The sequence below is a fragment of the Plecotus auritus genome (assembly GCF_963455305.1).
Source record: "Plecotus auritus genome assembly, chromosome: 3".
Taxonomy (NCBI): Eukaryota; Metazoa; Chordata; class Mammalia; order Chiroptera; family Vespertilionidae; genus Plecotus; species Plecotus auritus.
Genome location: NC_137772.1, coordinates 218,944,423 through 218,966,603, shown reverse-complemented (window position 1 = coordinate 218,966,603; position 22,181 = coordinate 218,944,423). Strand labels below are relative to the sequence as shown.

Below are 22,181 nucleotides of genomic sequence, written 5' to 3'. Positions count from 1 at the left end.
TACTAGAGGCTCAGTGCATGAAATTCGTGTGTGGGGACTCGGGGGGATCCTCAGCCCAGCTTGCACCCTCTTGCAATCCAGGACCCCTCTGGGTATGTCCGACTGCTGGTTTAGGCCCAATCCTGCAGGGATTCCTGAGGGATCCTTGTGGGATCGGGCCTAAACTGGTAGTCGGACATCCCTCTCACAATCCGGGACCCCTGGCTCCTAACTGCTTGCCTGCCTGATTGCCCCTAACTCCTCTGCCTGCCTGCCTGATTGCCCCTAACCATTTGCCTGCCTGCCTGGTCACCCCTAACTGCTCACCTGCCTGCCTGATTATCAGCCCCTAAACACCTCTGCCTTGGCCCCTGCTGCCACGGGCTTTGTCCGGAGGGACATCCGGGATGACATCTGGAAGGTCGTTCGGCTGTCTGGTCTAATTAGCATATTATGCTTTTATTATTATAGATTAATTTGCTTTTCAGTTATTCAACACATTCTCTAAATAAAATAAGGAAACTTCCATTATACTTCACAAGGCAGCAAATTTGGATTTTGTTCTACAGACAGAATAAGCTCTTAAGGATTCTCAGCCACTAAAGGCTTCATTTTCAGAAGACTCTATCTTGTTTTGACCTTTATCATTAAAAAATTGATATATAATTAATATATAACTATATTAGTTTCAGGGATAATGATTCAACATATGTATATATTGTGAAATGATCACAATAATATGTCTGTTAACATCCACCACCTTACATAGATATAGAATTTTTGTTGTGATGAGAACTTTTAAGATCTACTTTCTTGGTAACTTTCAATACAATATAGTATTATTAACTGTAGTCACCATGCTCTATATTACATCTCCATCTGTTATTTATTTTATATCTGGAAGTTTGTACCTTTTGACTCTCTTCACCCATTTCTTCCACACCCTTCCTCTGGCAACCACCAATCTGTTCTCTGTATCTATGAGTTTATTGCTTATTTTTTTAGATTCTACATATAAGTGAGATCTTAATGGTATTTGTTGTTCTCTGTCTGACTTATTTACTTAGCATAATGCTTTCATGGCCCACCCATATTGTTGAAAATGACAGGATTTCCTTCATTTTTATGGCTGAATAATATTCTATTATGTACACCACTAGAAGCCCAGTGCACGACATTTGTTGAGTATAGCAATAGCTCATTCATTGTCATTACTGTGAAATATTCTATTTTATAAATATATCAACTTATTTTAAAACATTTCAGTAATGTTGAAAGGCATGGTATTAATATTTTTTCCCCTTACTCTGTGGAAATCTAACTCACAGTAAGGTATTTTAGGAAAACTTAACCTTGTTGAAGTAGAAAATCTAAAAGATGTTTGCCTTCTCTCAGCTGGTCATGTCTTTCAATTCTCAACCTGGCCTCAGTGAAATACTTGAAAGTTCTCTTAAGTTTATCATGTTGTCTGATAAGCACACCTTTGTACATGTTCGTTCTCTCTCTTGGGAAGTCCCTTACCTGCCTCATTTACCTAAGTCAGTGGTCGGTAAACTGCGGCTCGCGAGCCACATGCGGCTCTTCGGCCCCTTGAGTGTGGATCTTCCACAAAATACCACGGCCTGGGCGAGTCTATTTTGAAGAAGTGGCGTTAGGAGAAGTTTAAGTTTAAAAAATTTGGCTCTCAAAAGAAATTTCAATTGTACTGTTGATATTTGGCTTTGTTGACTAATGTGTTTGCCGACCACTGACCTAAGTGAACTCCTAGAGCTCGCTCTCCATGATACCTGCTAGCGTTAGCCATTCCCTTTTGTGTACTTTCACTGGACCTATATACAACACACACCTCTGCTGTATCATATATAAGTGTGTTTGTCCTCCAGTGCTAGCCTTTTGAAACTATCCACTGGCATATGATATGTTTTCATTCAATACTGAAAGAATGAATGATAGGTATATTTTTTGAAAGACAATAATATTTTAAAGAATAAAAACCAGTTATAATATTTGACTTCAGTATACATGTTTAAAGGTTTTTTTTAAAAAGTGATACTTTTCATTAATTTTTCAGTAAAACTAGGGTGTAATTTTACAGCAGGATACATATTGTGGCAGTAGGAGAGAGCGATGCTAACTGGTTCATATGGGTATCAGACACGTGACCTTGGCCTCTTTAGCATTGTCCTCTAATCAGCTGATTTAATTTTAGTGGAATCCCTCGAGAAATACTTTGAGATGCTCTGGTTCTGTATGCAGAATTTAGAAATCATAAATGTTGTGTATAGATCCTGATTGTATTAGGGCTTATGGATTAAAACCAGAAGGTGAGATAGTGTAGGCATTAGGACATTATGACTGGGCCAGTGTAGGCATTATGACAATGATAATTTTGTTCATCTCAAATATTCTAAAATTAAATTCCAGAATATGTTATCTGAAGTTTTGTCATTTCACTTCAGCTTGTAATTTCTCAAGCCAGTTTTAATTTAAGAAGATCTGACTAGAATCATTGCCATTTGTTCAGACTAATAGGATTAGAATAATTAATAAGTATTGAGTGCCTTAGGGTTTAATGATGTTAGTAATATGTTAAAAGTAAGACTTTGACCTTCATGTCAAGCAACTTACATTTATTGATGATGTAGAAAACACAGATACAAAATGATTTATAAATAATTCTTTCCAACCCCAACAGTCTGTAAATGGGAGGCCAAGTAGAAAAAGCACTGAGTTAGGAGACAGAGCAGATCTGGGTTAGAATCTCAGCTTTTAAAATATTAAATGAGTTATATAACCTTGGTCACATTGACATCTCTGGAACTCTTGTTTCTTTGTAAAGTGAGGTAAGAATATGCACAGCTTGCAGTTTTTGGTTTTATTTTTGAGAAGTAACAATAACCCATTGGCACATAATAAATGCACACAATACATGCTTGAATGAAAGGAGTGGATAAATAGAGCTTTCTTTGCAGCAGTCCACTTAGTCCCGACCATTGTTGATAGATTTCAAAATGACACTAACAGAAGTCAAGCTCAGTAATTGATTTGATGGGCAATCTTGGAAACTGTGCTTCAGCCTTCCCATTGTAGAATAAGGTCTTCTCTTCGTTTTTAAGAGTGTTAGGCAGGTTTTTCAGCAGAGCGCTCATCATAACCTGTGAAGCTGTCTGGCCAGTGATGTACACAGGAAAGGTTTCACACAGGAAATGCCTTGTTAGGAGTCCACAGGGGTGAGATAAAAGAACATATCTCAGAGATGGGCTAATCAGACTGAATTCCTTCCTCCCTTCCTTCCCCCTAGAACAGTGGTTGGCAAACTCAGTCAACAGAGCCAAATATCAACAGTACAACGATTGAAATTTCTTTTGAGAGCCAAATTTTTTAAACTTAAACTTCTTCTAACGCCACTTCTTCAAAATAAACTCGCCCAGGCCATGGTATTTTGTGGAAGAGCCACAATCAAGGGGCCAAAGAGCTGCATGTGGCTCGCGAGCCGTGGTTTGCCGACCACTGCCCTAGAATGTCCCATCCGTTTATTAGCAAATGCTGTATCCTTTGCTGTTTTCCACAGCAGTTGTGAAGCTTATTCTGATGCCTGTGGATTAACTAGTGGGACATTATGCCTTTGTTAAATGTTTCAAATTGTTTAAGTTCTGTTTGGGGTAAATGACTATTTTTTTTTTATTATACTAAGTCATTTTCCTTTCATGTCTATATTTTTCGCTGGGGAGTTGGTGCCCTGGAGTTGAGTCTTTGCCCTGCAAACCAAAAATACAGTTTTCCCGGGTGTGTCTTATTTTAATCCACTCCCTTTCATACTACAAGGCTCTGACCTCCTTGGAGCCTATCCTACTTGGTTACAATTAATGCTTTGTCCTTTAGAATCATATAGGACATAGCCACTGGATTGATTCAGCGTTCAGCTATCACATATGGTTCTGTGAAAAAATGCCTTCTCTAGAATGGGAAGTGGACAGCCGAGCTGGGAAACCAAGTCCTGGTTCATATTCAGTCATCATTTAGGGAGAGTGAGTAGCAATGCCAAATTAGATTTAGGACTAAGCAAAGAGAAAATAGGGCCAACTCCAAAATTGAGTACTAGTCAAAAATTGGCTAGTATATGAGGTGAGTATAGCTGGATTTCCTAGAAGTAGATACCTTTTAAGGAATTGTCTGTGGTTCAAGAAATTGTCCATATTTTAGAGTGTATCTCTGCTTATGAAAGGATAATTTTCTAGACGTTCATGTTCTCCCTTTGAGGATTATTAATTTCTGTTAATATACACTGAAATTTCACTCCTAATGATGTCAGTTTATTTATTCAATCCCTTTAGCCCAGGGACTTAAACTACTTTACATTAATTTGTCAGTACTTCTTATACTGAGTGGAAGCTGCTTTTCAGATGAGGTATGTGAGAAATTGCTTTAATTACATAGCAGGTCAGTCCCTGGGATGGAAAATCGGTCCCGGGATTTGTGGTTCTAGGCTTAGAGTGTTTGGTCACTGAAGTATGCTGTCTTTATACCTCACTTACTCCCCCTTTGCCTCCTCCTTTTATTCCTCTGGTGGAAGAAATAATATCAAGCAAATAGCAAGAGAATCTGGTCTTTTAAGGGTTAGAGACTGTTGTGCCTTTAGGCATGGAGTTCCCAGTCCTTAGCTTGGGATGGAAGGAAGTAGCAGAAGATTGATGCTTAGCACAGGAAATGTTTTTTGACTGGTGCATACTTTTATTTTTGTTCTTTTTTTTTCTTTCTTGGTGGGAGGAGAGGTGGGTGTGAGAATTTCTTGTGTGGCAGACCTCTATGGGGGTAATCCAGCTGTTTTAACACTCAGCAAATGCTGCCACTTGCTTTTGGGTTGGGGACCAGAGAGGAGGAGGTGAAGCAGCCACTTTGGGGTGGGATTGAGAGGAGGATGGAACGTAAGAAGGAGCACATTTCTCTGTTTCTTAGTCATAGGACTCTAAATCCCAGGTAGCTAAATTTAGCTCAGGTTCCTGTTGAAAGCATCATTTTTGGGGGCGGGTGGTAGGGGGGAAACGGAAAACCTTTTTGTGTATCCTGTTCTATGAAGCCAATAGGGAAGCAGGAGGAGGTGAGGTTGCCATGGAGATGGTAGCTGTGTGCAAGGGGAGAGCAGCAGGGTTTAGAATTCCAGGAAGGAAGAGAGAGTGATGTCATCAGATTCCATGGACCAGCCCAGGAACCCCTGTGAGGTTGGTGGGGAGTTGGGTGTGCGTGGGGGGTGGTGGAGTGGGAGTTTGTGCAGGGGAATTTGTGGCTTCAGTAAGGTGTGGAGAGTCCAGTTCAAGCAGAGAGGTTGGTTGTGTGGAATTGTGCTGATCTGCATTAATGCCTGCTTTTTTAAAATCTGTAAATCATTCTGAATTTGCAGAATGTTTTCTTTGTTGAAAAAGGACGCATTCATTTAACAAAAGAGCTAATCTAGATGTAGAATATAATATCTTTTTATAGTTATTCTCCCTGTAGTATTTGTGTGTGCCTTTATCCCGTGTGAGGGTATTTTTGCATACATTTTGGATATATAGTTGCCTTTGTGTGATGCCTTTTATGGTGCTGCATGCAGTTAAATGCTTCATTAACGCCTGATTATCATATTTATTTTTCTATGGATGGATGTGTATAAATGAAATAGACTTTTTATTGGAAAAACCTGAAAGAAAATAAAAGCATTTCCTTTTGCGGCAGAAAGGAAAGCTGCATGCTTCAAGATAGTCATTCTGAACATATGCATGTGTGTTTATACTGATCGTGAAGGGCAAATATAGTTCTTTTAGAATGACTGAGAGGCTAATTTTTTTTTAAACTTACATAACAGTTCTGTGCACCAAAATGAGTACTGTCCTTCAAACTAGTCACTTCGACTCTGGTGATGCAGCCATTGCGCAAAACATAAAGACTTCTCACTGGAATCAGCTTCAGAGATGAGTGATGAGGAAAACATTTTCAGTACCCAGCACTGAATTTTGTGTGTGTGTGTGTGTGTGTGTGTGTGTGTGTGTGTGTATTTATTTATTTCAGAGAGGAAGGGAGAGGGAGAGAGAGCTAGAAACATCAATGATGAGAGAGAATCATTGATGACTGCCTCCTATACACCCCACACAGGGGACCGAGCCCACGACCTGGGCATATGCCCTGACTGGGAATTGAACCATGACCTCCTGGGCTCATAGGTTGATGTTCAACCATTGAGCCCCACCAGCTGTGCAGCACTGAGTTTTTTATTTAAAAATACCTAACTTGATCAGACACTAGGTTTCTTTGAATTGGGTTCCTGATTTTGGGTTGTCAAAAATCAAATCTGTGCTTAATGATGAGTTTTTATCCCAGTTAAAGATATTTAAAGTCATAGGTTTAGGTTTTGAAGGCATTTTTATTTTCAGATCAAGAGCTCATAGATCATTTAGTTTAGCAGTGGCAGTGTTTGGAATGATGACAGCATCTGAGGAATAAGAATATAGCTTCCCAGGGCGACATCTTCTGAGGTGACCCATTTGGATGTGTTTGTTCAAGCGTGTCTGTTAAAATCAGTGACATTACCATTGAATAAGGTGGGAAGCAGCCTTATGTGGTGTGCCTGGGAGCACAGACACCTTGGAATCAGATTGGCTCAAGTCTGGACCCCTGTTCTGCTACTCCCTGACTGACCTTGGAAAAGTAACTGGCCTTTGGTGTGTTGGCTTCCTCATTTGTAAAATACGAATGATGGTGCTATAAGTACCAGCTGTATAGTGTGGTGTGAGGGGACGTAGGTTAATGTGGGAAGCACTTATACATTTGGTATGCTCTCAGTCAGTGCTTGCTTTGGTTATTGTCATTAATAATTACATATTTCCTTGAATTACAGGATTATGAGGTAGAAGGTCCCAGACACCACTGAATGTCCTAGAAGGAAGGGCTCAGGAATCTATAGTTTTTAAATGATTCCCGGGTGATTCCGATCATCAGCCAGGTTTAGGCAACACTGAGTATAATCTATGTTGAGTATGGCCCAAGTACTGGAAGCTTCCTCATCTCCTGTGCAGAATTTTAGGTGCTGCCCCAAACTCACTGAATCAGAATCTGCATTTTAAACAAGATACTCTAGAGTCTAGACTAGAATGACTTGTATGCATGTTAAAATGTAAGAGACACTGCTTTTCTTCTGGCAATAACTACAGGTTAAAGATGAATTATCTCTCAATTGTTCCCATGGTGGAAGGGAAACAGTCTGGCCAAGCCAGTGTATAGATGAGCATATACTTACTGGCCTTCCCTATTGCTTGGCCTAGGGCGAAATGCTTCTCTGGACTAAGTCACTGTGTACCTTGGAATTGAAAGAGCAGAGCTAAAATTGTCTCTGGCTTGACCACTTACTAGCTGTGTGGCCTTGATTTAGTCATTTCACCTCTCTGAGTCTGTCTTCTTACCTGACAATGGAAGTATTACCTAGACCAGTGGTCGGCAAACTCATTAGTCAACAGAGCCAAACATCAACAGTACAACGATTGAAATTTCTTTTGAGAGCCAAATTTTTTAAACTTAAACTTCTTCTAACGCCACTTCTTCAAAATAGACTCGCCCAGGCCGTGGTATTTTGTGGAAGAGCCACACTCAAGGGGCCAAAGAGCCGCATGTGGCTCATGAGCCGCGGTTTGCCGACCACTGACCTAGACCATGAAATAATGTGTATCTAGCACATTGTAATCCCTGTATATGTAGTGCTTTCCCCTTCTTCCTCTCTTCAACCTTTAAATGAGAATCTGTATAGTAGTACTCTCCCCTCTGAAAGGGCCACCATCCTTGCTCTTGTCCTTCTCCCAGCTATTTTGAGCATCTAGTTGGACTACTGAGAACCATATACTAGTATATAGTTTTCCTAGCTATATTTTTTTACAAAGTGCATTTTACTTAATGGAGACTACTATTCAAGAAGGCTGGAAGAAGAATATAGGAGTTGAATAGTTGAGCTGGTGTAGGAATTAAGGTATGATGAGATCTGATGGAGGTGGCTGTGATTTGAATTCATAATAGTTGACCATATGTTTAAGACAATTAAGTTCGTGTTTTTAAAAAACTGGTATTTGGGGGAAAAAAGAACCATAAATTCAGATAGTTTTATTTGAAGTCTTTTAGACTAGTCCCAGCAAGGATTAGCATAGCGTCATCAGAAAATCATTGAATTTTTAAGTAATTAGCATTATTTTTTTTCTGACCAGGCAATTAATACAGTAAAAACAAGTTCAGGGACTTGCTGTGGAGACATCAGAAGTAGATGGCAGAGAGTTTAGGTGAGAGGATTGCAGTTATAGCCAGTAGGGCATTGGAAGTAACAGCAGGAGTAGCAGCAAATAGAAAGGTCCATGTTCACTCAGTCAGATATATCTTAGGGGACTGAGGGATAAGAAAGGACTGTGAACTCAAAGCATCTACACCAATAAAAGAGAAACATGCAAATTAACCATCATGCCGCTACACCCACAGCCAATCAGGAATGAGTATGCAAATTAGCCCAACCAAGATGGTGGCAGCCACAGAGCTGGAGCAAGCAGGAGGCTTGGGTTGCCCCCGGCAATGGAGGAAGTCAAGCTTCCCGCCCGCCCTGGCCGGCCCTGGCCTCCGCTCAAGGCTACAAAGTTTCAATTATAGAAGATAAATAAATCCCAGATACCTGCTTCCAGCTGGCCCTGGCCTCCGCTCAAGGAGGCGCTGAAAAAAAAGAAAGAAAAGAAAAAAAGGAGGGGCTTGGAGCCTGGATCGCCGGGGGGCATGGCCAGCCTGCAAACAGCCCTCAGCCCCTCACCCAGGCTGGCCAGGCACCCCAGTGGGGACCCCCACCCTGAAGGGGGTGTGGCCAGCCTGAAAACAGACCTCAGTCCCTCACCCTGTCAGTGGGGGTCAGTTGGAGGTGATCAGGACAGCGGGGTGGGGGCAGTTTGGAGTGAGCAGGCCAGCAGGGGGGCAGTTGGGGGCAAGCAGGCCAGTGGGGAGGGAAGGTGGGGGTGAGCAGGCTGGCAGGGGAGGCAGTTGGGGGCGAGCACACTGGCATGGGAGGCAGTTGGGGGTGATCAGGCTAGTGGGGGGGTATTTGGGGGGCAAGCAGGCTGGCAGGCAGAGTGGTTAGGGGCAATCAGGCAGGCAGGCAGGCAGGCAGGTGAGCGGTTAGGAGCCAGCAGTCCCGGATTGCGAGAGGGATGTCTGACTGCCGGTTTAGGCCCTATCCCTGTAAACCAGCAGTAGGACATCCTTCGAGGGGTCCCAGATTGGAGAGGGTGCAGGCCGGGCTAAGGGATCCCCCCACCCCCGCACAAATTTCATGCACCAGGCTTCTAGTAGAACAATAATTGTTATAATTGCTTTCTTCTTTAGGATGGGTACATGCTTAGGTGCATTGTATACATCATGCCTAATCTTACTTAACATCCCTGCAGGGTACAACATAATCACGTTTTACAGATCAGAAAGGTTGAGTATCTTGCCTTGCCCTAAGTGACTCTACTAATAAGCAATAGAGCTTGTTTGACATCATGTTGAATAGCAGTGTGAGTGATGAGACTGTATAAATTGAAACAGGTAAAATATGCCAGTTAAAATAAATTTACATTGTCTATATTGACCTTTTTGGTGCATGTGTTAATTTAAAGTAAGACTGATTAGTTCAACATGTTAGCCTATCTCAGAGGGATTTTTTAAACATTGTAGAATTTTTTTGGGGGGATATATATATATCCTTTATATTCTGAGGCTAGTGAAGAGGTATTTCTTTTTAAATGCCAAAGCTTGTGAAGTTCAGTGAAACACCAGTTTGAATTGAATATCACAAGATAAATTTAACTTGGTATATTTAGTTATAATAATCATTCTCATAATCATGTCAGTTATTTTATTCAGATCTAAATGCAGATAATTATCAATGATTATACAAAATGAATTTTGTATTCTTGGATAGCTTTCTAAGTTATAGTTGGAAGAACCCCAAACTTGCAGTTACACTTGGTTTCCATGCCCCTTTTTGTTGTTTGCTGCCTAAGAGACCTTGGACATGTCACTTAACTTCAGCAAGTCTGACTCTGAGTTTTTCTTATCAGTCAAAAAGGAATAACAATATTATCTATTTAGCAGGATTGTTATGAATAAGAGGATGTGTTTGACACCCACTTCTGCTCCTCACTGGCTCTATAACTATGAGAAAGACATTTAGAACCTTGTGCTCCTTTGACTTTCTTATCTGTAATGTCTGTGTGTGAGTGTGGGGAAGGTGAGGAGAATGGAGGTAAAGGAGCTGGATTAGAATTAGATGATGTATGTGGTCCCCTCAAAATTTGTGATCCTGCCGAAACCGGTTTGGCTCAATGGATAGAGCGTCGGCCTGCGGACTGAAAGGTCCCGGGTTCGATTCCGGTCAAGGGCATGTACCTTGGCTGCGGGCACATCCTCAGTGGGAGGTGTGCAGGAGGCAGCTGATCGATGTTTCTCTCTCATCGATGTTTCTAGCTTTCTATCCCTCTCCCTTCCTTTCTGTGAAATATCAATAAAATATATTAAAAAAAAATTTGTGATCCTATAATTGTTGGATCTGCCTATGGTTTATATATGGTGAAGTGTTTTGTATGAATAAGGCATTACTTCTTATTATCATTATTCTTCAATAGCACCATTCCATTAAGGAACAGGTACTGTAAAAGTCACTTTGTCCGTATTTATCTCACTTAATCCTTGTAACAACCCAAGGAGGTAGGTGGTGCTCTTATTTAGAAGGTGAATAATTTGAGGCTCAGAGATGAAGTAACATTGCATGATCATGGAACTAGTAAGTGTCAAGGACATATCTCAGGTCAGTGTGTTACCAATGACTATTCTTTCCCTTCTGTACCTCACTATGCATGGAATTATTCATGATATGTCAAAATTAGGAAGTTTTTGTGGGCTTAGTATGCCACAGACAAATTGCTTTTTAGGCTCATTATATACTAACTAGAGGTCCGATGCGGCTTGCCTTGGCCCTCGCAGCCCTGGCTTCCTCCGGAAGGTCGTTCGGCTACTCAGTCTAATTAGCATATTGCGCTTTGATTATTATAGATGAGGAAATGCAATACAAATGTTTTTTTGAGAACCTGTGATATAAATAGTATCATTGGGAGAATATACAAAGATGCATAAGATGTAGTTTGAGAACTTATGACCTCTTTGGAAATGGGAAGTGTAGACATATACATAATATATTTAGAATTAGTCTGTAGTGGAATAAACTCCAGTACTCAGTAAGTGCTATAGTAGTTTTGAGAAGGGAGTAATTGCTAGGGGCTAGAGGAGTGTTTTGCAAGCTTTTATGACCCATGAGAAGAGATCCACTTTATTTGACAACCTAGTATATAGTTAAATATTTATCTGTATATGTGTGACTAAAACACGTTTCATGAAATCATTCTCTTACTAAATGCAAGATATTTGATTATTTAAAATAATTCTGTTTTAGTCTAGTACAATACAGTACAGAGATTCTTAAAGTGGACCCCTCAAGGTACCCAAGACCCTTTTAGGGGTTCTTTAAGGTCAAAACCATTTTTATGATAACACTAAGGTATTATTTACCTTTTCCAGTTTGTTGGCTTTTGCACTGATGTTGCATAAGCAGTGATGGGTAAAACTGTTAAAAACCTTGCATGAATCAAGACAGTGGCACCAAATCATACTAATAGTCATTATATTGTTCACCACCACATACTTGCAGTAAAAAAATAAAAAAGATCCAGTTTCACTTAAGAATGTTGTTGAAGCAGTAAAAATGACTAGTATTATTAAATCTTTACTCTGAGTACATCTTTTTACTATTCTGTGTGACAAAATGGGAAATACACATAAGGTACTTCTGCATACTGAATATAATGGCTATCTCAAGGAAAAACACTTGTGATTATTTGTTTCCAGCTTAGCTAGCCTCTCTTCTCAGGGAATACCATTTTTACTTGAAAAACAAACTTGAAGACTATGGTTATTTAGACTTGGGTATTTCACAGGCATTTTATTAAAAATGAATCATGTGAGCCTGTCACTTCAAGGAAAACAATGATAGTATTTGTTCCCAGAAATAAAATTTGAGCTTTTAAGCAAAATTACAATTTTGGAAAACTTATGTTCTAGACCAGCCTTGGACAAACTACGGCCCGCGGGCCGGATCCGGCTGTTCTATCCTGTTCTCTTGCTCTCCTCTCCGCTCCTTTACTTTGAATTTATATTAGTTCACACAAACACTCCATCCATGCTTTTGTTCCGGCCCTCCGGTCCAGTTTAAGAACCCATTGTGGCCCTCGAGTCAAAAAGTTTGCCCACCCCTGTTCTAGACAGTGGGCTTGACTGCTCCAATATGAAGACTTTTCTGATGAGATTTATGTGATCCCCCTCCCCATTATATAATGAAATGTGTCAAAATTTAGAAGGTCATAATAACTTAGTGAGCCAGTATTTTATAAATGAAAAATGTATACTATAACATAATCATGATATGTAAAAATTCCTTCAAAATGCAAGACATACCAATAGATTTAACATAACAGGGTATATAGAACATTCATTGGTATGGCTTCAGATGTCACATTGCAATTAACTTTTAAGAATCTGTCACTTTTCAAGTTTTGGTGTAGTATCCTATCTAATAAAAGAGTAATATGCAAGTTGACCGTACCTCCGCTACACCAACAAGCCACACGCACCAGTCAATCAGGAGCGAGTATGCAAATTAACCCAACTAAGATGGCTGCGGCCACGGAGAGAGCAGGAGGCTTGGATTTCCCCGGCAATAGAGGAAGCCAAGCTTTCTGCCTGCCCTGGCCTGCCTTGGCCTCCGCTTAATGCTACAAAGTTTCAATTATAGAAGATAAATAAATCCCAACAAAAATGGTGGCAGCCACAGAGCTGGAGAGAGCAGGAGGCTTGAGTTGCCCCCGGCGATGGAGCAAGCCAAGTTTCCACAGCCCTGGCCTGCTTTGGCCTCCGCTTAAGGCTACAAAGTTTCAATTATAGAAGATAAATAAATCCCAACAAAAATGGTTGTGGCCATGGAGCAAGCAGGAGGCTTAGCTCTGCTCAAGGTTACAAAGTTTCAATTATAGAAGATAAATAAATCCCAGATTCCAGGGCCTCCACTTGGTTCACCGGGGGGCGTGGCAGGCCTGCAAACCACCACAGGCCCCTCGCCTAGGCCGCCCCATGCCCCAAGGGACCCCACCCTGATCCGGGACACCCTTCAGGGCAAACCAGCTGGCCCCCACCCATGCACCAGGCCTCTATCCTATCTAATAAAAGAGTAATATGCAAATTGACCATCATTCCAACACACAAGATGGCTGCCCCCATGTGGTCAAAGATGGCTGCCCCCATGTGGACACAAGATGGCCAGCAGGGGAGGGCAGTTGGGAGGGACCAGGCCTGCAAGGGAGGACAGTTGGGGATGATCAAGCCTGCAGGGGAGGGCAGTTAGGGGTGACCAGGCTGGCAGAGGAGGGAAGTTGGGGGCAACCAGGCCTGCAGGGGAGAGCAGTTGGGGGGGACCAGGTTTGCAGGGGAGGGCAGTTAGGGGTGACCAGGCCTGCAGGGGAGGGCAATTAGGGGGAAACATGCTGGCAGCAGAGCTGTTAGGCATCAATTAGGCTGGCAGGGTAGTAGTTAGGGGGTGATCAGGCTGGCAGGCAGAAGTGGTTAGGGGCAATCAGGAAGGCAGGCAGGCGAGCAGTTGGGTATGTCCAACTGCCCGTTTAGGCCCGATCCAGGTAGGGTCGGGCCTAAACGGGCAGTCGGACATCCCTCGAGGGGTCCCAGATTGGGGAGGGTGCAGGCTGGGCCAAGGGACACACCCCCCGTGCACGAATTTCGTGCACTGGGCCTCTAGTTAAGGAATATTACCCATACACACTTGAAAAGACTATTAAAATACTCTTTTCTTTTCTAAATACACTAGAGGCCCGGTGCACAAAATTAGTGCACGTGTGTGTGTGTGTGTGTGTGTGTGTGTGTGTGTCCCTCAGCCCAGCCTGCACCCTCTCCAATCTGGGACTCCTCTCACAATCCAGGACTGCTGGCTCCCAACCGCTCGCCTGCTTGCCTGCCTGATTGCCCCCAACGGCTTCTGCCTGGCAGCCTCATCACCCCCTAGCCCAGGGGTGGGCAAACTTTTTGACTCGAGGGCCACAATGGGTTCTTAAACTGGACCGGAGGGCTGGAACAAAAGCATGGATAGAGTGTTTGTGTGAACTAATATAAATTCAAAGTAAAGGAGCGGAGGGGAGAGCAAGAGAACCCTCCACTTTTTCGGCTCTGCGGGCCGGATAGAACAGCCAAACGGGCCGGATCCGGCCTGCGGGCCGTAGTTTGCCCACGGCTGCCTTAACCACTCCCCTGCCAGCCTGATCGACGCCTAACTGCTCCCCTGCTGGCCCGATCGCCCCCAACTGCCCTCCCCTGCTAGCCTGGTCACCTCCAACTGCTCTCCCCTGCTGTCCTGGTCACCCCTAACTGTCCTCCTCTGCAGGCCTGGTCATCTCCAACTGCCCTCCCCTGCTGGCCCAGTTACCCCTAACTGTCCTCCTTTGCCAGCTTGGTCGCCCCAAACTACCCTCCCCTGCCAGCCTGGTTGCCCCTAACTGTCCTCCCCTCCAGGCCTGGTTGCCTCCAACTGTCCTCCCCTGATGGCCTAGTCACCCCTAACTTCCCTCCCTTGCCAGCCTGGTTGCCCCCAATTGCCCTCCCCTGCAGGCCTGGTCTCCCCCAACTGCCCCTCCCTGCAGGCCTGGGTCCCCCCCAACTGTCCTCCCCTGCAGGCCTGGTCCCTCCCAACTGCCCTCCTCTGCTGGCCTGGTCACCCCTAATTGCCCTCCCCTGCTGGCCTGATCACCCACAACTGCCCTCCTCTGCCGGCCATCTTGTAGCGGCCATCTTGTGCCCACATGGGGGCGGCCATCTTGTGTGTTGGAGTGATGGTCAATTTGTATATTACCTCTTTATTATATAGGACTAGAGGCCCAGTGCACAAAACTTGTGCACTGGGTGGGGGTTGTCCCTCAGCCTGGCCTGCGTCCTCTCGCAGTCTGGGAGCCCTCAGGGGATGCTAAGCTGGCATTTGGACATCTTAGCGCTGCTGCGGAGGTGGGAGAGGCTCCTGCCACCGCCACTGTGCTCGCCAGCCATGAGCCCGTTTCTGGCTAAGCAGCGCTCCCCCTATGGGAGCGCACTGACCACCAGGAGGCAGTTCCTACATTGAGCATCTGCCCCCTGGTGGTCAGTGCACATCATAGCTACCAGTCATTCCACCGTTTGATCCATTTGTATATTATCCTTTTATTATATAGGATGTCTATGGAAGGCCATATTTTCTTTATTTATTTCAACCAAAATTACATCACAACAGATTGAATGCAGAAGCTGAAAGGAGAATCTAGTCATCTTTTATTAAGTAGGATATGAAAGATATTTGTAAAAATATCAGACAATAAACTATTTTTACTAAATTTGGTTTTCATTATATAAATTATAGTTAATTTTCATAAAATATTTTTATGTTAGCAAATGGTTTATTATTCGTTTGCTAAAATGAATAAATAAATTAATTTAAAAAATAGGCAAATATCAATACTTATAACCCCCATAAGCAAAAGTTTTGGGGACTCTTTAATAATTTTTAATGTGTAAGGTGATTCTAAGACCAAAACATTTGAGAACTACTTTAATCTTTTAAAAATAGCAGTTGAGACCTCTTAAATAAGTCACGAAGAGAGGAACTAATAACTATTTGTCTGTTTCTTCTCTTGTACCAGACACATGAAAGTCCCTCAGTAAATGTTGGTTGAAGGCATAAATAAATGGGGTGAAAAAGGTAATAGGTGACCAAGTGAGGCCCGATTTAGAATGTTTGCAACTTGGTCATCTGAACAATGGAAGGCCATTAGAAATGGGAGTGATAGGAGTGTTGTTTTATGAAATTAACCCTGGCCCTCGTAAGAAAGTTGTGAAGAGGTGGATGGACGCTGCTGAACCAGCTAAGAAACTATTATTACAGTAATTTAGGCTCACTTGGGTGACGCAGACCTGGATTAGGGTGAATACTTTTGCCATAGATAATGAAAGACATGTATCTGAGGATCAGTTACAAAAACATAATAAACATAATAATGCCCATACTATCTAACATGTATTGTGTACATACGATATTCTGAATACTGTGCTAAGAGAGCTTTATGTGTATTATCTCATTTACTCTTTATAGCATCCTTGAGGAGGTACTGTTATTGTCTCCATCTTTTTGATAGTTAAAAAACAACAAGATGTAAATTGTTGAAAAATAAGAAAATACAGATAGAGGGAAAAAAAAGTGTGTACCCAAACTCAACACCAGGACATATAATCACTAGATATTTTGGGATATATTCTTTTCGCCTTAAAAAACAAAACGGTATGTATATGTGCTATATATGCCTGAGTATGAGGAAACCCTGAATATAAAGGCTTTATGCAGTTTTTTTTTTTTTCCATTGAAAGGATGGACCAACTTAAAATATATAAACTTTTAGGGATGTTTATGAAATAGACAAATGTCTTTAAAATATTGATTTTATTATTTGTGCATGCATATTCAAAGCCACACACAAAATTATATAATAATATAGAATCATGTTTTCTTCTATGGTTTAGGAAAAACTGCATCTCATTGGTATTGTTTGGAACCACTTTGAGTCTTCAGTTTTCCAGGGTATATACCGAGATACACACTTTTTTGGAATATATATCTATTGCAGTCACTGATGATTTTATTTCAAGCTACAAGTACCAATTCAGATGACATCAAGAAGGTTTAGTTTTCTTCAGTTACATCATAGGGTATATTGCATTGCTTAAAAATTTTTTTTATTGAGATGAAACGTAACATAAAATCAAACTTTTAAAAGTGAACAATTGGATGGTATTTAGTATACTAGTATTTACAGTGTTGTGCAGCCACCACCCCTATCTAAGTCCAAACATTTTATCACCCCAAAAAGAACCACTCATATACTTTAAGCACTCACTCTCCCTTCCCCCTTTCCTCAAGCCCCTGACTACCCTCAGTTTGCTTTCTGTCTCTGTGAATTTACCTGTTCTGAATATATATAAAGGAAATCATTCAATATGTGATCTTTTGTATCTGGCTTCTTTCACTCAGCATAATGTTTTCAAGGTTTATCTGTTGTAGCATATAACAGTACATTGTTACTGGTTTTTTTGTTATAGCTGAATAATATTTCTTTGTATGTATATACTACAGTTTATCAGTTTATTTGTTGATAGATATTTGTGTTGTTTCCATCTTTTAGCTGTTGTGCATAATGCTGCTATGAACATATGTGTACATATGTTCATAGCAGCACTATGTATTTGAGTACCTGTTTTTAATTTTCTTGGGAATATACCTAGGAGTGGAATTACTTGGCCATATGGTAGCTTTATATTTAACTTTGAGGAGCTGCTGAGCTGTGTCTGTAGCAGCTGCATCATTTTATATTCCCACCAGCAATGTACAAGGGCTTGTTAATTTATTTTTAATGAGGAACACAATAAAATGGGGAAAGTAAAGAGAAAATAATGTGTGGCTTTTGAGTTTATTAGAGCTTTGTAGCTCAGCTTTTGCCTGATGGACTTATTAAATATTTAGCATCACTTCAGCACTAAGAATGAAATTTAGCTCAGGGAAATGTATCTAATCTATTTTAAGTGGTGAACAGACTAAAGTGAAGATCAGAAATGAAAGAAGGGAAATTTAAATTGACTGTAAATTCCTTGAGGGCAAAGGCCCTATTCGTCTTTGTGTCCTCCTCGTCTAATAAAATGCTTGGCATGTCATAGGTTGTGTTGAGGCTCCTCAAGACTCCCCTAGGTCCAGTGATTCAGTAGGATTTATGGAATTCAGCATGTAGACATACTCATGGCTGTGATTTGTAATAGTGAACGGATATAAAGTAAAATCAGAAGGAGAAAATGTGTTTGGGGTGACGTCCAGAAGAAATTGGGGTCAAGCTTCCAAGAGTGCTCTCCTAGTGGAGTCACATAGGATGTGCTCACTTCCTTCAGCAGTGAGTTGTGACAGTTGTTGTTGTTTACCAGGGAAGCCAATAGAGACAGTGCTGAGATTTTTCTTTGTTGGGGGTGGGTGGGAAGGGTTGTTCACAGAACCACCCTTTACCTTAGCACTCAACAAAATTTCAGTCTCCCAGAAGGAAAGCAGGTGTTCGGCACAAACCATATTGTTTGCACAATTTAGCCACAGTGAGCCACCCTTACCAGTTCTAGGAATAGAACTATCCCGAAATCTAAGTTTCTAGACACTTGCCAAGGCCAGCCTTGAAAACTGCCCTTTCTAAGGATAGCAGTCAGGCCTGCTGTGTTCATTCTTTCCCTGTACATAGAGGTTTATTTAATTCCTTAAAAATAAATGCCATAGCAGAGAATCAGCAGGGACTTGTGTCAGACAGACTTGGATTTGTATTACTGTAGACAAATTGCATAGTTTTCTGAGCATCAGTTTTCTTACTAAACAGAGATATGTCACAGAGTTTTAGTGAGAATGCAAAGTGATAATGTAAAGAAAACACTTAAGTATAATATACATCCTGTATATAGTAAGTGGCTGTTAAGGTTTTGTTTCAGCTCACCTGTATACATCTGGGTTCAGTCAGGAGAGAGACTACAAGTAATTGGGACCCAGAATGCAATATAAATAACTAGAGGCCCGGTGCACGAAATTCGTGCATGGGGCGGGGTATGTGTGTCCCTCAGCCTACCCTGCACCCTCTCCAATCTGGGACCCCTCAAGGGATGTCCGACTGCCTGTGTAGGCCCGATCCCATTGGACCTAGTAAAGAGGTAATATGCAAATTGACCATCACTCCAACACACAAGATGGCCACCCCCATGTGGTCAAAGATGGCCACCACAAGATGGCCAGCAGGGGAGGGAAGTTGTGGGCGATCAGGCCTGCAGGGGAGGGCAGTTAGGGGCAACCAGGCCTGTAGGGGAGGGCAGTTAGGGGTGACCATTGGGATTGGACCTAAACCGGCAGTTGGACATCCCTCTCACAATCCAGGACTGCTGGCTCCCAACCGCTCGCCTGCCTGCCTGCCTGATTGCCCCTAACCGCTTCTGCCTGCCAGCCTGATCACCCCCTAACCACTCCCCTGCCAGCCTGATTGACAACTAACTGCTCCCCTGCCAGCCCGATTGCCCCTAACTTCCCTCCCCTGCTGGCCTGGTTGCCCCTAACTGCCCTCCCCTGCAGGCCTGGTTGTCCCCATTTGCCCTCCCCTGCTGGCCCGGTCACCCCTAACTGCCCTCCCTTGCCAGCCTGGTCGCCCCTAACTGCCCTCCCCTGCCAGCCTGGTTGCCCCTAACTGTCCTCTGCTGCAGGCCTGGTCATCCCCAGCTGCCCTCCCCTGCTGGCCTAGTCACCCCAACTGCCCTCCCCTGCTGGCCCAGTCACCCCAACTGCCCTCCCTTGCCAGCTGGTCGCCCCTAACTGCCCTCCCCTGCAGGCCTGGTCACCCCTAACTGCCCTCCCCTGCCAGCCTGTTTGGCCCTAACTGCCCTCCCCTGCAGGCCTGTGTCCCCCCCAACTGCCCTCCCCTGTAGGCCTGGTCACCCCTAACTGCTCTCCCCTGCAGGCCTGGGTCCCTCCCAACTGCCTTTCCCTGCAGGCCTGGTCGCCCCCAACTCCCCTCCTCTGCTGGCTTGGTCGCCCCTAACTGCCCTCCCCTGTAGGCTTGATTGCCCCAACTGCCCTCCCTTGCAGGCCTGGTCCCTCCCAACTGCCCTCCCCTGCTGGCCTGATTGCCCACAACTGCCCTCCCCTGCTGACCATCTTGTGGTATTTTAGTTGTAATACCAGTTTGCTCCTGGGAGCATGTCCGTGCAGCATCCACTTACTCTGCCGCCATTTTTAATCTCTCAACATCACTAATTTTTATCTAGTGAGGCCAGATGGTCTTTTGGCACATATTCCTAAATAACTGACTTTAGAATAAGCTAAGAAAAATTGAAGTTCAGTTATTTGGAAATGAGTTACTTTTTGAGAATGAGTCCCATTAGAAAGATTCGATTTCTCTCTCAAGTAATTTGCAACTGATAGACATAGGGGTGGGGAAGGAATTCTTAATGGAGCTTCTCCTGTATGTTAAATTCTGTGCCAGATAAATTTCACCTGAGTTCTCATTTAATCCTCACAACTTTATGAGGTAGAGATTATCTATTACACAATTGAGAAAATTGAGGTTCAGAGAGATTAAGTAATTTGACCAGAGTCATATAGTTAGAAAGTGACACAGCTAGTATTTGAATCTGCAGCTCCTTGACTCCCAAAGTTCATGCTTTCTCCGTTGCATCATCAAAGGAGCTGGCTGTATCTGCAATTAGCAGAGTCTGAGGCATGAATAGCTTACATGATTTGAGAGTCAAGAGATCTAAGTTCTAGTTTCTTTTTTTATGTCTGCTTAGTTGACTGACTATGAACAGGGCACTTCTCTAAGTCTCAGTTTCCTCACCTATAAAGAAAAGGGATTTGATTGGTTATCTCTTAGAAATTTGTGACTATTACTGAAAAGGAGAATTTTAGTGTGTTCCAAAGGTGGGTTTTGAAGACCCAACAAATTCTTGTGTCAAATGTAAAAAATATTTATACTAGGGCATTTGTAACTTAAGAAAGAAAAGCAGAGACAGGTGTTTGTGATGGAGTGGTGAGTGTCACAAAGAACTATCATCAGTTGTCTTGATGGGGAGGTGGAGTAAATTATTTTATTGGAGCATGAAAGCTCAATTTACTCAGTTGCCAACTAGACCTTATATTGGGACTATGTTGTTAGATACTACCAGGTTCATACCCCTTATAAGCTTTTATCTTACTGTGGGTACCTCGAACCCTATATGGTTTGGAAGCAGAATGATACCCTGGTCTTTTACTAATCTGTCTTCTTAGGCCAAAGGTATTTGTTGCTGGGATTCGTTTTGCATGAATAGCATATGGAATTTAGGCATATCTTCAGATCATGTGGTGTTCCCTTCCATGTCCCAATTCAAAAATAGGTTTACTACTTGAAAACCATAACTTTGGCTGCAAAATAAGGTAGTGAAACCTGGAAAATGTGATTTGCTTTTCCCTCAGCCAGTATGGTCCAATTTAATCTTTCCTTCCAATGTTAAATGTGTGTAAGGTAATGTGAAATTCACTTTCAACCAGGATTAAGTCAATGAAAAATCTGGGCTTGTAACACTGCCCAAATGTTCTTTATAAATGTTTCTTTCCTTTGCTTCCTTTTGCTTTCCTCTCCCTAAGGGGCATGGTGGCAAGACTTTATTTTATTTCATTTCTCAGTATTTTCCTTCCCCTTCCATTTTGTGAAATAGGTTTGAGTTTATTAGACATAAAAGACAACAGGGTGGTTCTTAAACTTTTTTTTTTTGCTTGGTGTAACTTCATTGTGCATGTCCAGTTTTCTGTATCCTCCTCCTAGTGATAGAAGCCAGAAAGAAGAAAAACTCTTATAACACAAGCAGGCTTTTTCTTTTTGTTGTTAATCTTCACCCGAGGATTCCCCCCCCCCCCCCCATTGATTTTTAGAGTGAAAGGGAGGGAGAGAGACAGAGGAACATTGATGTGAAAGAGACACATTGATTGGTCTCTCACCCTGACCTGAGGCAGGGTGTGCCCTTGACCGGAATTGAACCTTCAACCCTTTAGTCAGAGAGCCAACACTCTAACCATTGAGCCAAACCAGCTAGGAAGAAGCAGGGCTTTTTTTTTTTTTTTTAAATTTATAGCCCCAAGTGAAGGATAAAGATTGGAAATTTTTTAAAAAATATATTTTATTGATATTTTACAGAGAGGAAGGGAGAGGGATAGAGAGCTAGAAACATCGATGAGAGAGAAACATGGATCAGCTGCCTCCTGCACACCTCCCACTGGGGATGTGCCCGCAACCCAGGTACATGCCCTTGACCGGAATCGAACCCGGGACCCCTCAGTCCGCAGGCCGATGCTCTATCCACTGAGCCAAACTGGTTTTGGCAGAAGCAGGGCTTTTTTTTTAATCTTAGGTATTGTTAAGTCTTCCTAGCACCTTTCTTTTAATTGGTTTCTTAAAATGCTTAAGGAAACAGTACTTTTATTTCCTTGTCACATGTAGTATTCT

The 22,181-nt window shown here is 42.5% G+C and overlaps 1 protein-coding gene across 35 annotated transcripts in view; it reads left to right on the top strand.

Moving 5' to 3' along the window:
- The window catches only part of RBFOX2 (RNA binding fox-1 homolog 2), a 258,497-nt gene that overhangs the window by 54,213 nt on the left and 182,103 nt on the right, over positions 1–22,181 (top strand). For 10 of the 35 annotated variants that reach the window (XM_080661645.1, XM_080661641.1, XM_080661636.1 and 7 more), the window contains exon 1: positions 5,062–5,198. The exons of 24 other annotated variants lie outside the window; for them this stretch is intronic. In XM_080661645.1, the coding sequence (XP_080517771.1) occupies positions 5,157–5,198 (42 nt within the window). In that variant the 5' untranslated portion in view covers positions 5,062–5,156. Of the gene's footprint in view, positions 1–5,061; positions 5,199–22,181 lie in introns of those variants that run through there. One more of the 35 variants, XM_080661632.1, reaches the window with a different exon arrangement.